The sequence below is a fragment of the Molothrus aeneus genome, chromosome 5 (genome assembly GCF_037042795.1).
Source record: "Molothrus aeneus isolate 106 chromosome 5, BPBGC_Maene_1.0, whole genome shotgun sequence".
NCBI lineage: Eukaryota > Metazoa > Chordata > Aves > Passeriformes > Icteridae > Molothrus > Molothrus aeneus.
The window spans coordinates 30,551,512-30,571,707 of NC_089650.1; the positions used below are offsets into that span (position 1 = coordinate 30,551,512).

General features: G+C 36.8%; 1 protein-coding gene across 1 annotated transcript in view; it reads right to left on the minus strand.

Annotated features, from left to right (window-relative positions):
* Positions 1-510: 510 nt before the first annotated feature.
* The window catches only part of ACSS3 (acyl-CoA synthetase short chain family member 3), a 65,257-nt gene continuing 45,571 nt past the window's right edge, over positions 511-20,196 (minus strand). Inside the window, exons 10-16 of the mRNA XM_066549982.1 lie at positions 18,067-18,162; positions 15,057-15,120; positions 7,274-7,355; positions 6,159-6,281; positions 1,606-1,705; positions 1,350-1,525; positions 511-1,075 (exon numbers count right to left, since the gene is read on the minus strand). Of these exons, the coding sequence (XP_066406079.1) occupies positions 1,010-1,075; positions 1,350-1,525; positions 1,606-1,705; positions 6,159-6,281; positions 7,274-7,355; positions 15,057-15,120; positions 18,067-18,162 (707 nt within the window). The 3' untranslated portion in view covers positions 511-1,009. The remainder of the gene's footprint in view (positions 1,076-1,349; positions 1,526-1,605; positions 1,706-6,158; positions 6,282-7,273; positions 7,356-15,056; positions 15,121-18,066; positions 18,163-20,196) is intronic.

Here is a 20,196-nt window from a genome sequence, read left to right on the forward strand (position 1 = left end):
ACCTTTTGGGGACCTCTCTTACACAACAACATCATCTGAATTTGTCTATTACTTACTGATTCTTTCTCCGGTAAGCACTGCTGAGTTTGAGCAACTTCTCTGCTTTTATACTTTCCTGGGAGCATCTACTTTTATAAGGACCTTCACATTTATTGTTCAATTAAATACCTGCAGTTTGAGAAGTAATGTATGTCAAAAGTGTATCCTCCATCCCGTGGCTTGTTGAGACCCCTGTACCTGTCTGGAATGGCCTATAACGTCCAGAATGAGCTGCTTAGTATCCATATTTGCTAAATTTCTTGGTTATGTGTATCTCAGCCTATAATGCTTAATTATGGCAGCAAAAGCACATTCTGGTGGTGCTTATCATAAGACATATAAACCACCCAGGAATTACTTATCATTTTACAAAAAAGACTCTTCAGAAAGTTATTGAGTAAAAAATTTATAGAAATTTAATTTATGGCAGAAAGACTTTGGAAAAAAGAAAGAAAATTGAATCAAGAGAACTAATCTTAAAATTTTTAATTTTAGAAAAAATCTAAAAGACAAGAACTTAAAATTTACAAGTAAGAACAATTTATATCTGCAACAATTTTCACAATCAAATTCCTTTTTTACTTTTGTTTGTTCATGGTTTACCCTTTGTAAACTGCTTTAGCCAAACAAAAGTTACTGGTCACATTATAAAATAACAGATTGAAATGTAAGGTTACATGACACCAGATAAGATGGATAATCCAATGACTCCATCCCTTTAAGACTACAGCAATGAATGAATTCTATTTGCAATTCTTAGCCATCATAATAACCAGAATATATTGACAGCATGCAGAGACTTTACTATGCGTCAGTGGCTGTGGTAAGATGGTAAAGAACACAGTAATGTTTCTGTAGTAAAAACATTTAGTCCCAAATCATTACTTGTTTTTAAAATGTGTTATTAACAAAAAAATGCTTCTTTGTATACTTGAATAACTGAAATGCTCGTTATTATGTATTATCCCATTTAATTTTTCTTTAGCAATTCTTCAATGTGTTTAAACACACTAGCATCTTCAATGGTTGGTGTTATCTGAAAAGTAAGAATACAGTAGCATGTAATAATAGATAAGAATTTCATTCAGAGATTCTTCTAAATTTATACTTCGAAAGCACTCAAGAAAAAAGTATCTGTAAAGCTCTGAAACATGAAAATCTTTTGCATAATCTGCAATAGAAATAAAACATGAAGTACTACCTGAAGTCATGGACCAGTTGCAGAACATTCAAGAGAATCAAAACCACCATGTTGTGCCTTTGGATGTGCATGTGTGTCTAATTCATTGAAGCAAACATCTCTAACTTACCTTGTATGGCTTTCCACTGACAAGTGCAGAAAGAGCAGAACGTGGGATCTTGCCAGAGCGTGTTTTTGGCAGCTGTGTCACAAACATCCCCTTCTGGAAAGCTGCTACTGGACCAATGTTGGTCCGAACTCGCTCAACAATCTCTTTCAGAATCTGACTCTCTTGTGTCTTTACACCTAGTGAAGAAGGTAAAATCCGTTATCTTTACTGAGACTTTTGCAAGTGTTAATGACATCAGTTATCAGTGAGTTCTCACCTTGTTTCAGTACACACAGTGCAAATGGAACATGTCCTTTTAAAGGATCCTCCTGGCCCACAACAGCGCAGTCTGCCACAGCGGGATGGAAGAGAATACACTGAGGGATGGAAAGGAAAACAAAACTGAACCAATAATAGACAACCTTTCAGTGAAAATAATGGTATGGTACGAAGAAATAGCATAGACTTTTTCTTACATTTTAACAGCAAAAGGTCAGTACACCTTAGGATTCCAATTACATGTGTTGAAGATGTACATGTCTATATATATTATTGTATATACTCATGCATGCTTTTCAAAAAACAGAAGGAATAAAAACTTTAGCAGCACGAAATAGAAATATTGAACAAACTTCATTTAATTTCCTTAGAGCTTTGTGAGAGTATCATGTCTTTGGTTTTGTTAGTGAGATCTCTGCTGGAACAAATAATGTTTGTCTAACATTATGAGTAACATAGAACTTAAATGCAGGGAGTAAGGATGAAAACCACAGAAGCACTCCTACTACAGACTTACAAAGTCTATTGGTTCATTTTCTCTGACTCTTTTTTTTTTCATTCTTTGTTCCTGTAAAAGCATAGTTTCAACCAAGGCCAAATATATGCCCAGCCTTGGCTTGCAGCCAGCCTAGCTTGGCTCACTCTCTTGAAAACATAAGATCTCAGCTTCCTGAGACAAAAAAGGGAATTAAACCACAGCTTCCTTCCTTCCTACTACATGTTTACACAACATCACATTGATAAAATATATCAAACTCTTTTTTAGGTAAAAAAAATGTAAGCTTCCAATTAGCCAGTTGAGGTACTCACTTCCAGGAAAACAGCCACCAAGATGTCTCAGTACATACCAAGATGTATGTCACCAAGTCTGGGACAAAGCTGGCCTTAAGATGCCAGCAATTGTCAATCCTCTTCCAAAGCAACTGGCTCTTCTTACTTTACCCCCTCACCTTGGGGCATTTTGCTCTCAACAGTGCTTTCAGCACTTTTCAGTCCTCTGAACTCAACCACAAGGAGGACCTAACGTGACCCTACACAGAAGCCACATAATGTGATAGTGCTTGTTAATTTATCTGTGCATAAAAGGACTATGTGCTTGCTAATAACTGAACTTCACATACTGTGTTGCCAAAATCAAAGGTTTTAGGAATAAAGACACTTTTTGGTTGTTTTTATTAAGTAGGAATATCATATTTGCATTGGCTACTCATACAATGGTGCGAGAATGTGAAAGACAGGAAAAGTACAGAGAAGACAGGAAGAAAAAAACTGAAAGAATGGAAAGCTGAAGCACTGTTGCCCCAATTTTAAAAGGGAGGTTCTTGTATGACCTGTTTATGAAACTGATGGGGAAAGGAATAATTCAAAGGGTCTATTATAACCCATCTTCAAAACATATTTCACCATCCTTAGGCTTTATAGTCAAAACAGGAAGAAGAAACTGACTCCATATGTCATGGTCAATACAGCATACACCAAGTAGTTTTTAGCAAAATAAATCCACTCAATGTGTTTCTAGCACACTTTGTCAGAAGCTATACTCATTTCACAAACTATGATCCTAGACATGTCCCATGCCAGAAAAAAAGCAAATGGAAAACACTGACCTGACAGTAGATGCATGCTCTATCAAAGTACAGAAGCATGACCATTTATGTACAGCTTTTGAAACTGGATTATTTTTCACAGGAATTAGATATTATATGCACAAACTAAATATAGAAGAGTGCACTGGGCTTATACCAGAATCAGAAGGGCAGAAGAGCCTGCTTCAAAAAGCTGAATATACACAAATGCATTTGAATTCAGCTGCAGCCTACTTTGTCCTAAAGTCATTGTATCCACACTGATAAATCATATAGGGATTAATCTTATGCAAGTTCAAATCCCTACAGAGTTTCAATGCATCGCATACACTTAATGCGCTTTGGTCACTTACAGGCCAGAGCCTTAGTAATTCCATTTCCTGCTATAAAAAACCATTTTTTCCTGCTCTAACTCTTGACCGTGGCCACAGAAACCTGATAGGCTTATATTAAAACAAACAAACAAACAAACAAACAAACAAACAAAAAACCACCAAAAAACCAAAAACAGGAAAACAGGAAAGAACAAGACAATGAATTATGGAAAAGTAGACTATTAAGTCTATGACCACAGTAAATCAGTAAATATTGTTTTCCACAGGAACACAGAAAAAAGATCTACACTCAACTGGCATTATCATCAAATATCATAATTACCTACCAGGCATCAACAGGACTATCTAAGGTGGAGACCTGAATGTTGCCAGATTGTTTTGTTGTACCTTGCTTTTGTACTTCGAGTCTGTCATTCATAAGTATTATGGTTAGCTGGAAGAGTGTAGTTATTGTAGTATTTTTCTACAGTCTATCCAAAGTTCTATCAACATGCCTCTGACTTTTCAAATGCTAACTTCAAATTACTGAAACTAGTAATTAGTAAATACCAATTTTAAAATTATCAAACTTCATAAAACAACTGAAAAGAAGAACAGAAACTAGACATTTAAAAACTGTTTAAAAGTAATAAAAAACTTCAGGAAGTGGAAATGGTTTTCCCAGTGTGATCACTGGGCACAAGGATGGATGGCAAATGCAACGGCAGACAGAAACATTGTGATCAGGGGTAAGGGATTTCTCATGATAAATTCCTCAGTTCTCAAGTCTGTTGCCTCAGATAGACTAGATTTGATTAAGCTTTTTTTATTTTTCAGGAAGGGGCAAAAAGGGACACCAGAGATTTACAGACCAAAGAAGAGGGATGGATCAACATGCAAGATGAGGTTCCCATAATGGCCACCATTCACTAATTGGCCATGTAAACTGTAACATCTACTGCATTGCAGTAAACATGGAGCTCCAATAGTATAAACAGATACATTAGACAAAGGAAAAATTGTGTGGAACATAACAGAGATAAAACAGTCAAAGCACTAAGGAAAAACTAGTTAAACTTGTAATGCAGCTAAAATGTAAATGTAGATAACATACTTGCTCAACAAGGTGATTGCCAATTACATGGTGATTCAATGAACCTCTAATTCTGTATTTACTCATCTTACTGAGGAGGGAATTGTGGTCTTCTTAACACTTTCCCATTTAACTAGCAATTTGCTGTGCATGCATTAACATCACTCTTGGTTTTTAGCTTTGCTCAAAAGGTGAAGAGAAAAGCTTCTAAAATGTTAGTGTCGTGAAACATTATGTTTCTAGACCTAACTAGCAGGGAGAAAAACAGAGATGCTGAGTTCAGTATAATGGATCCAAATGTAATATAGCAGGTGAGGTGATTCAATTCATCATTTGTTACAGCAGCTTCAGACCTAGGCTGAAGCAAAGAAAATGCCCCACTCGGCCCATGAGTAGTACAGCAGTAAGGGGTGGGGATGAGATTCCTGCTGTGCTTCAGTAAGGGAACACAAAAAACTACTTCTAAGGGAAAGAGGTTTAAGCAGACTGAAAGCATCTGTGTATCTCCAAAAACCTGTCAGGGCAGCAGCTGTTTCAGCTCCCTGGCTGATCAGTCCTTGATGGATTAATGTTTATGTGAACTTGTTCACTTCTGTGTAATTAGAATTTCTACCATTCTAAGTTTTTTAGCCTTCAAAATAAAGTAGTCACTAGACTAACAGACATTATAAACCAAAAAACCAACTTGCAGATTAGTTTCTAATTCAGTGAACAGTCAAATTCAGAGTACTTAAAAGCATATTTTTCTCTTGTACACGCCCAGCACACCTTTCCCTATATTCCCTGAATAAGCAATTGATATGTCATCAGGGAAATTTGTAACTAGCAATCAATCACAGAGACTCCAGAAGGGTGAGTGAACAATGATATGAAATTCAGACACTATTATGAACTTCATTTTTTTTTACTTTTTTGAGTTGCATGGGTATTACATTAATGACTTTCAATTTAACAGCAGGGTTTTTTACTGAAATTTTCATTGTTCATTTAGCACTGCTCATACAATAAGAGACAAAACAGCTGTCAAAAAACTCTGAAGTCTTCCCACCAAGAAAAAGCACTGAATATTAATCTCTGGAAAAAAAAAATCAGCCAACACTGATCATTGTATTTTAGGAAAAAAGTTTCTACTCCTAAGTAACTACAGCAGTTGATGAAACTACCTGTCACACTGATACTACACTATCCTACCATATTCCCAAATAAATACATTATTTGAGCTAAAAGGTATGCTTCCCACCCTGCCACACTGCTCCTTATTTCCACCTTCAAGTACCAAATTATGCCTGCCTTACCAATTCCACGGTATTTATTGACCCCACTTATTATTGACTGAATTTGTTTTTTTTCTGGAAAGCATCTTAATAGAAGAACCTGAAACAGGAAATACTTTGGTTAAAAGTACCAATGGAAATGCAAACAAAACAAGTAGAAAACAAATGAGAGATCTTTCTGTGTGAGATTTTGAGATGTGAGATGTGATGAAATGTCAGATTTTTAGTCTCAGCTTCCTGCATTCATCTTTCACTCTTCTATTTTGCTGTCAGGCAATGCTCACCTCTTCAATCGCACCTGCAGAAATTCTGTGTCCGGCAACATTGATCACATCATCAGCTCTAGACAGGACATACAGATAGCCATCTTCATCCATATAACCAGCATCCATAGTATCATAATATCCCTAAATACAACACAATGAAAAATAAATTCTGAAAGACCACTAGGAATATTCCTTAATTTACCAGGAAACACAAAAATAAAAATCAAAATAAAAATATATACCTGTTTCACATTATATATGCTTTTGGTGCTTGAAAGACTTAATTCCGTAATATTTGTCACCATTTTTGTATCATATTATCCTGTGCAGCTTCCCTTCCAGAAAGGTTTTGTTGTCTTTATTAATACAGAACAGAAAAAAATAGATAAACCCTGGCTTTATTCCAACTCTGCTTACTTTGATTCCTGACAGCTTGGAGAAGGATGTTGCCTGAATCTACACAAGGAAAACGGAATTACTGCAATATAATGACAGTTGTCAAATTCCGCCTAAAGATACTCCTGTTTGCTGTATCCAAACATACACTGTCATCATGATGCAATTGCACACTAAGAATAATTTGTGTGATCAATTCACTCATTTACTTTCATTGAGCCAAATCTTCCACTTTGGGCATTTGTATAGGGCAAATCTACCTATTTGTACAAGGAAAGAAGTAAGCCAGGCCTTGGATAGCTCATCTGAGAGGGAAACATAACTAACGCAGCAAAGAGCCTCCAGTGTATTCAGATGTACAGTGGACAAGGGTTATTTTGGAGTGATACGAAGTTAGCATGGCTGCATGCCAGCAGGAGGAGTGTATCTGAAGCTGTGCTAGGGTAAGGTTGCAGGTTTATATCTTAGATTAAATGACATGAAATTACTTTTTGGCTCAGAAGCTTATGGTTTACTTCTTCTGTTTCAGATCGTAAAAAAACAACAGCATACCCAAGAACTGAAATTACAGGTGACAAAGGATTTATCTTGATATGGTTTTAATTATATATACATATATCAAAGACCTCCAATGAAATTGTGACAACTTATGATGAACTGTTTCCCAGTTTAAATCTATTATCATTCAGTTCTGAAGCATTACCAGAAGTTTAAATAATTGATTTCATAATTCTTACTGGAAACTTTTGGAAATACAACTTCTGAAATGTTTCTTCATTTTCCCAAAGACCTGAGAATGCTCCAGGAGGCAAAGGCAACCTTAAATAGAAAAGAACAGAAGGAAGTAGTAAGAAAAACAGATATAACAAATACAACTCATGTTCTCCATTCATTCTCTGTTTTCAGACAAATAATCATTGTCTACACAATTAGAAAAAAAGTTCAGCTTAATTACATGCTGGTAACCAATAAAAAAGGCTATGTATTATTGTCATCGAATGTATATAGCTCTGCAGGGTATCCAAGACCTTACCTTTTACATAATGCAAGCACCTCAGTAAAATAATATTTGGTCTAGTAAACACTATATTATAAATACATTATAAATACATTAACAGCATTTAGCTTTTAAGACTTCTAAGGATTAAGTATCTGTTTGAAATTTATGCATACATACTATGATACAAGCAACTGCATTATTACAGGTCTCTCTTTCTCTAACGCCCATACACACCCACACATGCATAGACAGATGAATTATCAGACACACAGATCTTCAGTTTCTGTAAAAAGATAAAACTCAAAGGAGTTCAGTCACAGGAATCTGAATGAAAATGCTTTTCTGTTTAAACTGTGCCTAATACTATTGGAAATACTGGAGAAGTTCTGTGAAAGTATATTGATACAAGTCACTAATAGAACTTTCTAAAATAATTGTACTTAAAACTGCAAAGTTATGGATTGCTTTATTATTTGAGTTTTGAATAGATACTAAAACCCTTCTTCAGTCAATGATATGGGCATGAGAAAATATAGGACACTTCACATACATATCTGCCAGCAGAGAAGCAGCAGAAACCTCAGCTAAAAAAGTGCTAGTTTCTTTCTTCGAAGCTCTGACAGGGTCAAACACAGATTTCTTTAACTGCCTGAGAGATATATATTCAGGCATATCAACACAAGCTTTATGAAGTTTACCCCTAATAACAGAGATCATGTAAACAAACATGTAAACAAACAAACATTTATATTTATTTACATAAAATCATAAATGCACCATACAGATTTTGCTAGCATATGCCTGTCTTTCTAACTAGCAAGTATTTAGCCAGAGGTATTTTATTTTCTGTGATAGTATCCCTGTGACACCAGAAGGCAACATCTCTAGCAAAGAAACAGTTCTCTGTAGCATAGCAATTCTAGTGTCATTACATGTCTATGATGGTCAATCACAAGAACAGGTGCCACCAGCCCTGTGACATGTACCAAAAAGATTTACAAAAAGGTTATATATATATATATATATATATATATATATATATATATATATATATATACATAAATATATATATATATACACAGAGAGAGAGAGAGAGAGAGAGAAACACACTTCAAAAAAATCCTAGCTATGGTAAAACCAGTACAAACTACATTGAAAAGGTCATATCATCCAGTAATTATTTGAATGCCTGATTTTCTGCAATCCTAGTTTTTTCAGCTTAATTCAGGTCACCTAGCATAACAGAATATACTACTATAAATACTACTGCTTTTTCTCTGAGGGTTCTGGCTCAACACATCCCATACATCACATTCCTTGAAAGTCAGGGTAAGGTATGTCCAGAAATGCCAAGACACTTCCCACATAGCTACCCAGGGCTCAGGAGGGCAGGTTGGCTTCTGCCCATCTGGAAGAAATTCAGTGCCCTATTTTACGCCTTTCAAGCTTAGTAAGCATCTCTGTGATATAAAAACATGACCCATGGAGTGCTCGCCTTGGAAAAAAAGATTAGAAAAACAATATATTGATCCTGATGTTTGTGTATGCATGCATTTAAAAGGGAAAAAAAAATCTCTTGTTTAGATTCAAGAAAAGCCACCAGAGAGTGGTAGTTACTATGGTTGTTACCTGGTTGCTAATAGTACAGCAATTCATAACAGCCTCAGTCATTGCAAATTTTGCACTTTAAATTTATTTAGCAGTCTAACATCTTTGTGATGGGAGAGAAAGAACAATTCATTTGATAAAGTCCTTAATTTCCCCACAGCTCTATTCAATACTTTGCAGTTAGTCACTGAATAGAAAAAACAGGTTTATTGCTGAAATTAGAAAAGCATTTTCTTTTCTGTCATTGTTTAAAAATCTAAACAGAGAAGTGTGGAACATATCACCAAAAATAAAAGCCTCACTTTCACTATTTGGTTTTCTTGTCCTTGTTTGGATTTTTTTTTCAAATAGGGAGACTGGGGGTGTCTCATGTTCCAGTTTGGTGGGGGGGGGGGCGGTTGCTTGTTTGTTGGGGTTTTTTTAGGAAAATTGTATTGATAAACACATCCACAGAGCATATTTTTTGTGTGTCTGTGGAAGCCAGACTGCTAAATTAGTGGCTACCACAGGTATCTCTGCAAACCATATCTTAACAGAATACAGACATCTGAAAATCTTCCATGGCTTTCTGTGAAAGATTACTTGCAATTAAGACCCCATTCATCCACTAAGCAAAAAGTGAATGCCCTCTTCCATGTGTCAGTCTTTCACCACAGTAACTCCACAGCAATAGCCACATACAATTCTTTAATGAAAGCAGAGTTCTTGGCATCATGATTTAGTAGAATTTCTAGGTTCTCTGCAAACTCAAATTAATAAAGGTAGAATAATTCAGCTTGCCAGAACAACATTATGCATATTGAAATTTTATCAGGACATCAGAATTAAAATGTCCAGAGCCAAATATACCTCAAAACCACTGCTGTCTGTGGGAATGCTGCCATAAATTCCAAAGGGAGCAGAACTGGATCATTATTACATGCAAGGAGCCAGAAGAGAGAAAATGAGACTGTCCAAAAATAAGAGCAACCTGAAAACAGACATCTCTTGTTTTTATCAACCTCTCCATAAAAAGGAACATTTTGAGATGTTTGATATGGGTCTTTCTTTCCCTAGAAAATCTAACACACACCCACAATAACTCAGCATTTAAGAACTGTTGCCTCTTTGTCTAAAAACTGAGTTGATACGCAAGATCTTTTGGTGATATTTTTACTAAGAGATATATTGACCAAAAATGCCAGGAATGCATATGTAAGCATGACTGCTTTCCTTTCACAAGGGACAGGATCACAGAAGGCCATGATAGGAGTAAGTAGGTTCCTTCATTATCATTTTCAAAATACACAAAGAAGTTTGCTTTGCTTGGTTTCCCCTTGGGACATATTTACTGTATTTCTGTAGCTGTCTGTTACCAGCACTGTAACAGCAGTACAAATAATGCTATTCTACATTTACTCCAGTCAAAGAAAGATTAAAATTGTTGAATTACAAGAATACAGATCCAGGCCTGTTTCTCATTTAAAGGTTGAATACATTTAAAACAGCATCAGGCAAATGAGGCAAACTGTGTAAACTAATGATTTAAATCATATGAGTTCATTTAACAAAGATTCATTCTGGTTACATTTTACAAAGATAAGCAGGTAATTTCATTATAAATTAGAGAGACTAAGATGAATGAGCTTGACAGCATCACAAAAAAACTCTGAAGTATTTTAACAGTAACTGTTATCTGGTACAGAATTTTATATGACAGTTATTATTTGGTTTTTTAAGCATTGTTTCACAGTTCATTTATTTTTCATACAGCAATGGTAGACCTTTCAAAGAACAGTCCACCTTTAGGTTAGCCCAAGAAATCTGACTCCCACGTAGCACATCCTTTCAGAATGCCACTCATCAAAATGGTGTAAGATTCCTTGTTAATGGAACCAAGCAATTATAGACAGAGAACCCAAAAGAGAATTTGCACAGAAAAGCAGATTTCTGAAATGAAATAATAAATTACTGGAGATGTTACCTTGCTGGAATTCAGAAAAGACATTCTTTTATTTTATGGTAGGCAATGATACTCAGAGTCTATTCATTACAGCCAGTCAAAGTAAATACAAGCCACTGTTAAATGAGTTTGGGCTTCTGAATGGAACAAAATAATCTCAACTGGCAGCTATAATTATTACTTAGCATTTATGTAGGGTTGTGCATAAACATCACTCTTACAAAAATTTTTGATTGCAAGTTTGAAAAGCATCTGGAAGCTTTTTCAGACTCTAGGAACAACAACACAGAAAAAAGGGTGAAGAAGAGTAGAGGATCTTGAACGTCATCAGTCTGCATGAAATACTACTTTAGTTAGCTGAAAGGAGTTACAAAAGTAGTCGATCTCAGTTTGGATTTTACTTTAGTGGGAAAAGAGAAAAAGCCATCAAAAACTAGTGAAAGTGCTGGAACAATTTCAAAGTAAGGAAAGTTCAAATGGTATTTACATGTACTCAGCCAGAGATCTGCCAGAAAAACTATCTTTGGACAAACTGCTCTCCATTGGAAGACCTACTTAATGTTCTTTCTGTAAAGGGAAAAGACAAAGCTGATAATCATATAAAGGCTGTTAGGAAGATAAATCTTTTGCACAGGTATTTAAACTGACCTTCCATATAACACAGGATGAAAGATGCCATCTACTAAATCCTGCCTCAACCCCACAACTTTTGTTTAAAATAGATATCTAAATTAGGCCTAAAAATATCACAGTAAACCACCATACTCCCAAGAATTTATTCCAATGTCTTAATATTTTCACTACTAAAATAGTGCTTTAATTGTCATCTGAATGCATCTAGCTTCAGCTTCCAATTTATTTATGCTAGCTCAAACAGCCATCTCTCAGAGTTGTTTTTTTTCCCTGGCCTTTAAAGGGTTACTATTTTACTGATCTTGGGTGAATTACATACCACAGATTTTCATACCATGCAGATTCTAGCACTCAGGTCACTCATTCATATTTTCCTCAAAATGCAGTCACTTTCTCAATAGTCTTAAAATACAGTTGTAAGAACCAAGCATAATGCAGCAATGGATGTACTAACATCACATCCACAGACAGTAATGTTGGCTCCTCTTCAGTTTCCCTACTCAATAACAAGGGATCATATTGCCTGCAGTTAGACTAGCAGCTACATATACAAGTGTATTTTCAAGTGTGCATTAATTAAAAATATCTATTTCTTACAGGCTGTAAGAATAGATATTTTAAATACTGTACATAGGAAAACTGCAGGCCTCAAGCAGCCCCAAATAGTCTCTACCAGGAGTTAGTCTAGGATAAAAACAACCAAAAGCTGCATTTTACCACTTCTGCACAGCTGTCGTAAGCAGTGCATGGCCACTCTCCTTTCCCAGAAATCCTCTCCAAAAACACTGAAGTATGTTTCTCAACTCACCTATGCTACAGGTGAAGCAAATCCCTGTGTTTCTTCATATTTTACTAAGCTGTATGAGCTGTATATACTAAGAATAATAGTCAGAACTATCCTGAGCCCCTCCAGTTGCAGGGGGACATGCTCTGGGCTGACAAACAAACACTGCTAGCAACAAGGATCATCTCCACTAATTTAAAGGGTCTGTACATGTAGAAGACTGCTGAAGAGAGAAATGCCTTCTTTGAAAGAAGACTTCATGAAACCTTGCTTTAATAAAAAAATAAAATAACACAATAAAAACAGACATGATAAAATAATAGTATCCCTGTGAGATTACACTTTCTTGAGTGATATGCTGAAAAAAAAAAAACCAAAAAACCAAAAAAACCTCTCTCTTTTCATTATTAATTCCTTTGATTGCAGCAAAAGTCATACTGAGCAAGATAAAACAAAATAAATGAAACAACAACAAATCAATATATTAACACATTTGTAATCCCTTGAGAAAACATCTAAATGTGGGGCAACATTAGGGAAGTCTGTCTTTCAACTTGTTTGGCAGAGTTGCTAAACCCAGAGTTCATTCCACTCCTCTTTTGGTAGATAAGGCTAAGTACCTACCCTAAGCCAAGTGTGCCACTCCTGCAGGCACTAGAAAGACATGAACACATCTGGAAGGTGATTTACTCCATCCTAGTTGAATAACTAGGCATGAATAATATAATGAATAACAATAACTAATCTGGATATCTAAGCAACTAGCTTACAAAATACCTTTTCTCTCTCCATTGATTACGATCCTGTGTTTTACTATGGCTTCAGGCGTTACAGAGGTGAGAGCTTTGAAAGACAGTTTTCCACCCTGAGCTGGGTTGCTGATACTGCAGACTTGAGCAATTTTAATTACTTGTGCTTGGTATGGATGTACATACTCAACAATGGAGCGAATGCACAATCTTATACGTGTCTCAAGCAAATGACGCCTAAATATGAGTCCGCTTACTCGGGGGAGCTAAACCTAGGCCTCTGTGTCCTGCTGGCTTAGCTGAAGATGCTGAGAATGAGGCAGGGTATAGACTTCATCCTGAAAATACACATCTGCATCACACAGTACAGTAAGTTCATGTGATACTACTTTAGTCTCCACAGGGCTCTAGTTACATTAGACCAGTTGTACAGCTGAGTAAAAAGCCTCCCCACCTTGGCAGCTCCACCTCCCACATAAGCACTGCGCCAGCCCACCCACACTGCTGGCGCTGCACGTCTGCAGCTCCAGCGCCTGCAGCTCCTGTCTCTCACCCCCAGCTCATGTGCCTCAGCCAACTGCAACCCTCAGCTAACTGCGCTAACAATTCAGCAAAATTGGTACATCCATCCCAACGCTTCAGCCTTTGACAGATTTTCAGTTCACTGAAGGTTTAATACTAATCTTTGCATTTCCTTTCATTCGTCTAAGCAAGGAGTGAAGACTGAGCTACCACAACTCTCCAAAAATCTACCACAGGAGAAATGGATGAATACATTTCCTTTGGGACTTGTATTATCTTGCAGTTAAAAAGTGTTCAGAGCTGAAGTTATTTTCTGTGACTGAAAAAAAAGGTGGGCACAAATACCACATTCATCACAAAGCAGGTGTCTCTCTCTGAGGAAAAAAAAATGTTTGAGGAAAATGCCATTAGTCTGAAAGCCTGTAAAACATCCAGAATACAGAGCTGGCATAGGCTGTAAAGAGCACTATCCCACAGAATGCTACAAGAATAAGGAAAGATCCTGGCAACAGTGAGAAGGCAGCAGGCAAGATAAATGTAACTGATGTTCACAGGATGATCTAAACAGAGTCCTTTTTATCTAAGGAAATGTGCCTTAGAAAGGTGTACTTTCAAAAAGAATATTAGAATTTATGGAACTCATCTGTCAGAAGTCTGGTAAATGGTACTAAAAATCACCTACATGATGCACAGCAGTGTTTTTTTATTTTTTTGTCTGAAGTCCTTTCCTGCATGTATTTTGTCCAAGTACTGGTCCAAATGAACAGTCTTTCAGGCAAAGCACACACAGGAACATCTTGATTTTTTTTTTTACAGAGAACAGAAAATACATGTTCTCCCTCTAAGAAGGTGCATCAGTTGGAATGAGGAGATCATGAAAGAAGAGGCAGCATCACAGCTGTAAGCTGAAGCACACCAATCTGTACTGCTGTACTATTTCACTAAATGGAAAGATACAATAGTGAAGGGAATGATTCAGTACCTTGCTCATACATTAAAAGAGGAAAGCATCATTCTGTGCCAATATTCTGATAATTAGGAAAATGGTAAACTTTGCTGTAGTGTAAGAAAAACTCATCCATTCACACAACTTTGTCTGCAATTTTTCAACATTAATGAACATAAAACATTCAGGGAGTTTGGTATCAGTATCAGAGACAGACAGACATGTTTTTCAATCCTCATTACTTCAATTATTCTTATTTTTATATAAACTTTAGTCAAAAGATAATCAACACATGTAGGAAGTTTCTTTTAACTGTATGATATTTATTTTTCTTACTTTACCACAATATTTCCCAAAGTCTTTGCCTTCACTGGTTTCTTATTTTCATCCAGAATCATGACTGTAAAAAAATAATATAGGAAGGAAACTCAAGTTTAGTAGTGTATTTTTAGGTGAAGGTAAATGTCTTTCTTTATGGATATCAACTTATGTCACACTTCAGAATGGCAATACACCAAGCAACAGAAGGAATTAAGTAATTTGGGAGTGCCAAACTGGATGATCTCACAACTTGATTAACATTCAGCCTTAAGTACAAAAAGTCTTAAATAATACTTGTGCTTTGGAAGCAGAAATAGCACAAAGTCCCAAAAGGGAATAATAGAACTAAAAAGTAAAAGAAGCTTCCATACTGGAAAATCTAAACTTCTACACAGCAAAGAACCATTAAGATATGTGACAAATATAAATTAAAATATGTGGGTGACATGAGCAAGAAATAACAACCAAGATGACTGAAGCCTAACCCAGTTCGCGTGAGAAATACTATTAGCAGTAAATAAGTATATCTGGCTTTCACAGGCTCTCAGGAATCTCAGAAAAATGCCCTTCAGCTAACAAGGTTCATTGTAGTCTAGCATAAAGAGATCAAGTAATTCTTGAAGTACCCAAAGCTGCACAGCAGGGTAATGCTCAAAGTACAGGACAGAATCCAGACTTCCCAAATGAAGCCATTTCCCTGGATGGCAGGGCTTCAGTGAAAGCATCCATATCCTGATAGTGAGATTTCTGAGTTAATCATCTGAAATAGCCTCTTTTGTGCAGTTATCTGGGAAATTAAGCTACTAAAACCATCCACTCCATTTCAAGGTATGGGCATAAGAAAGAAATGACAGATACCACCTTGGCCTATGATAATGAAATTACTTAAGGTGAAGCAACTAAACCATAGAAAAACAGGGAGGGAAGATTCTGACAGACTGGGCTGATAAGAATTACATGCTTTTTGAAGCCTGCCCAAGCAATGAAAGCAATGTTCAGCTGTATCTAAATCTCTACAAATAATCTTACATTCTGGATTACAAAGTTCCAGAGGACATGCGGAAAAGTGGATGACAGACTTCTGACAAAAACTCTGCTAAAACCTATATGAGTAATATCATATCCTATCTCTCCAAAGAGCACCAACATCTGTAATTTATTCCTTCTGGCTGAAGCTACTCCTTCGAAGATGATGGTAATTTTAAAGTAACTGAAGAGCCTGCTGGAAGCAATGGCTCCGCACACAGACACAAGCAAGTACACAAGGCCAGTTTTACACAGACCGACTTGTGTAGCTCTTGTGTAGTCAGTGTTTTCTCTCCTATTTTTATGATACTAAGTAAAATCTAATCAGTTTAGTGTAACTGTTTCATCAAGTTACAAATCCCAGTATATATCCTTGCAAGCTACATACTTCAATGTAGAAAAACTTGGGGAAGTGACATACTATGCTGCTCACTCCTGAATTACTGAAGAACTGACTCGTTTCTTCAAAATGTGGGACCTGCTTCAGTCTGAAAATGCACTGCAATTTACCTGCAAAGGTTCAAGCAGATCAAGGGAAAAGCACAGCATAATTTCTGATTAAAGGCAACAGAAATTAATTATTTTATCTTGACTCACTTTTAAATGCAATTTGTGCTACTACACTTTGATATAATAACTTTTATTCCCTTTGTCCCTAAAAATCACCAACAATTCAGTTTCTTTCTAGCAATATGTAATAGGAAAGAATTTTTACATGTTAAAAAAAAGCAGATCTTGCAACTTCCTTTATATTGCAGCATGTCTTTACCAGCCCATTTAGAGTTGCATGTATAAACTAAAACTACTTCTAACTGGCATAAGGATCTCCTCTAGTAAGTATAGTAACAGCAGGAAAACAACACCAAAGAGAAGTGGATGACAGCAAGACAGCAGCCAAAATAGAGTAATTTTTAAAAATCACTAGTTTGTGAATAGCTGCATTACAGGACATATTTGGTCAAAGACTGAAAGTAGTAAAATTATTCTGTAAATCTTTAGTGAATTTCAGTGCTCATTTTTTGTTTCCTTTATATGGTATGCTAAAGACATTTCCATCATTCTCTTTGAAGAAAATTTTTACTTACACTAGTCCCAATGATTGCAAAATATTCACCAGAAATTTTTATATTTTTGTTACTCATATTTCTTCTTAGTCCTGACTATCATCTGATAACATGTGTGATGCAATTACATTCTTTCACCCTTTCCTACCTACTAGAACTCTGAAGAAACTTCATGGCTTTATTTTTAAGCTATTGCTCATCTTCACGCCATAACTGTAAGTGCAGAAACCAAGAGCTGCTAAAAATATTTGAGTTTTTTTAATGTTCACCACCATTGTCATGTATTAAAAGAAAATAACAGCTTAGATCTTTCTGACCAATTATGTGAGAACTTCTTCTGAACCACTTGATCTTTAATGTAATTATTTTTCAGATTTCAAGAAACGCTTTAAAATTGTGTTAAAATCAGGGTTCCCAGGTATTAAAATGCATTCTTAATCCTGTAGCTGCACCCCTACACGCAAATACCTTCCAGACAATGAGTTCTCATCCTTTTTGTGCTGCTCCATAGCCTACCATTTCTCCTGGCTGGAAATAAAAATGCTGCACAGGTACTGAAAGACAGTTTGCTTAACAACTCTCTCAACTTTTGCAGAAGTGCAGAAATGCATATAGAAGTATAGATGAGCAATGTGCCAAAGTATATGCTAGCCTTTTCATATAATAAAGGCAGAAGTAGTTGATCAATTTTCTTGAAGATGGCTCTGAATTTTTTATTCAGAATCACATTCTACAAAACACAAGAAAGCAGGAAGGAGGAAAATATCTTAATAAGACTGTAATTTTCTTTTACTACAAGATATGACAATTAAGGAGCACTTACTCAGGAATATGACAATTAAGGAGCACTTACTCAGGAATATGACAATTAAGGAGCACTTACTCGGGAATATAAGCAATGTCCTTTCTTAGTAACATTTTTAGCACAGTCTTACCATTATATCCTGGCACTGGTTTTCCTGCCTGTCCAGGTGGAGGTGTTGTAGAGTTCCCCAAACCAATGCAGGAAGCCGTAATTGCAGAACCAGATTCTATTAAGAGAACACACATACTGTCAGTTAAGGCTGGTTTTAGTTCCATTCATTATTTACTAGTTAGAAGTTTTTTGATGCTCAGCACATCATAATTTTTTTAAAAAATTCCTAGACAAACAATGGAAGATTTAGAATTCATAGAATCATAGAATATGCTGAGTTGGAAGGGACTCCCAGATATCGTTGAAGTCCAACTCCTGGTCCTGCACAGGAATCAAAACATGTGCCTGAGAGCATTGTCCAAACACTTCTTGAACTCTGTCATGCTTGGTGCTGTGATGCTTGGAACTGCCCTGGGGAGCCTGTTCCAATACCCAACCACCCTCTGGGTGAAGAGCCTTCTCCTAATATCCAATCTAAACCTCCCTTGGCTCAGCTTCATGCCATTCCCTTGAATTCTGTCACTGATCACAAGAGGGAAGAGATTGGTACCTGCCCCTCCACCTCCTCTTTTGAGGAAGTCGAAGGCCACAGTGATGTCTCACTTCAGTCACCTCCAAGCTGAACAGACCAAGTGACCTCAGCTGCTCCTCATACAGCTCCCCCTCAAGGCCATTCACCATCTTTGTAGCCCTTTTTGGGACACTTTCCAATAGCTTTATCATTTTTATATTATGGCACTCAAACCTGCCCCTAGCACTCGAGGTGAGGCTGCCCCAGTGCAGAGCAGAGCAGGACAATCCCCTCCCTTGCCCAGCTGGTGATGCTGCGCCTGATGGACCCCAGGACAGGGCTGGCCCTCCTGGCTGTCAGGGCACGGCTGACCTATGTTCAGCTTGCCATTAACCAGGACCCCCAGGTCTCTTTCCATGGCACAACTTTCTAGCCTCTTATTCCCCAGCCTGTACACCCAGGGTTGCCCCATCCCGGGTGCAGAATCCAGCACTTGTCTTTGTTTAACTTTCTTGTCTCATTTCTCCTTACTCTGACAACCTCTCTATGTTCATTCCAATTGGCCTGATCCTGCTTCCATCTCCTGTGTATTTCCTAGTCACACTTAAGTAATGACAGGAGTTCTTAATTCGTCCACATAGATCTCTTCCCCCTTTGCCTGATTTCTCACCCATCAGGATGCATCATTCTTGAGTCTGGAGGAAGTGATCCTTGAATATCAACCAACTCCCTTGGAACCCTCATCACTGCAGGATCTGTTCCTACAGGATTCTTTCAAGAAGACCTTTCGAGGCTGAAGTTAGATCTCCTGAAGTCCATGATTACAGTCTTCCTGTCCTGTTTCCTCCTTGCCCACTACTGAATTTCACAACAGTCATCACATCCAAGGCTGCCCTCAACTTTCACATCTTCAACAAGGCATTCATTACCTGTTTGTTAGTATAAGGCTGAGGAGCACACCATGCCTCAAGGGATCCTCCACTACTTGTGTCAGAAACTCGTCATCAATACTTTCCAGTAATGCTGACACTTTCCTAATCATCCCCACAGTTAAGTAGCTAGAAATCCTTCCCTCCTCACCTTCCTCTCTTTTCACGTAACATTTTTATACTACCAGAGTTGTTATCATAGAAGAAGAATAAATACTATCAAGTCATATAAAAGAGAGTCTAAGACTGAAAAAATCCCAGTTGCTCTTCACTCTTCCCCTCTAAGGAAACAATCTATTTCTACATTTGAAATGCTGCTGTAACTCTGAGCCACAGAAAACAAAGTGTAGCAGAAACACAGGATGAGACTTTACTTTAAAAACATGACTATATCATTCTGATGATATCTCAGGTCACTTGGCCTGGAATTCATAGTCCATGCTACCTAGCAAACAAAGTAGGTTTGTCTCCAGCTGTATATGTATATGTATATCTATATCTAATCAGTATGTTCAAAACTATTTTCAGTATGCTTGCACCAGGAAATTAAAGTCATTTTTGCTGTGAATTTTTCCAACCTCCATAGCATTCATCTTCCACTTCAGAAGTTATGTGACTATTCAAGTGCTTAAAGAAGGAAAAACAAAAACAAACTTACAGACTCTTGTAGTGTTTTTACAGTAGGTGTCAGTAAGTAGCTGAAAGTTTA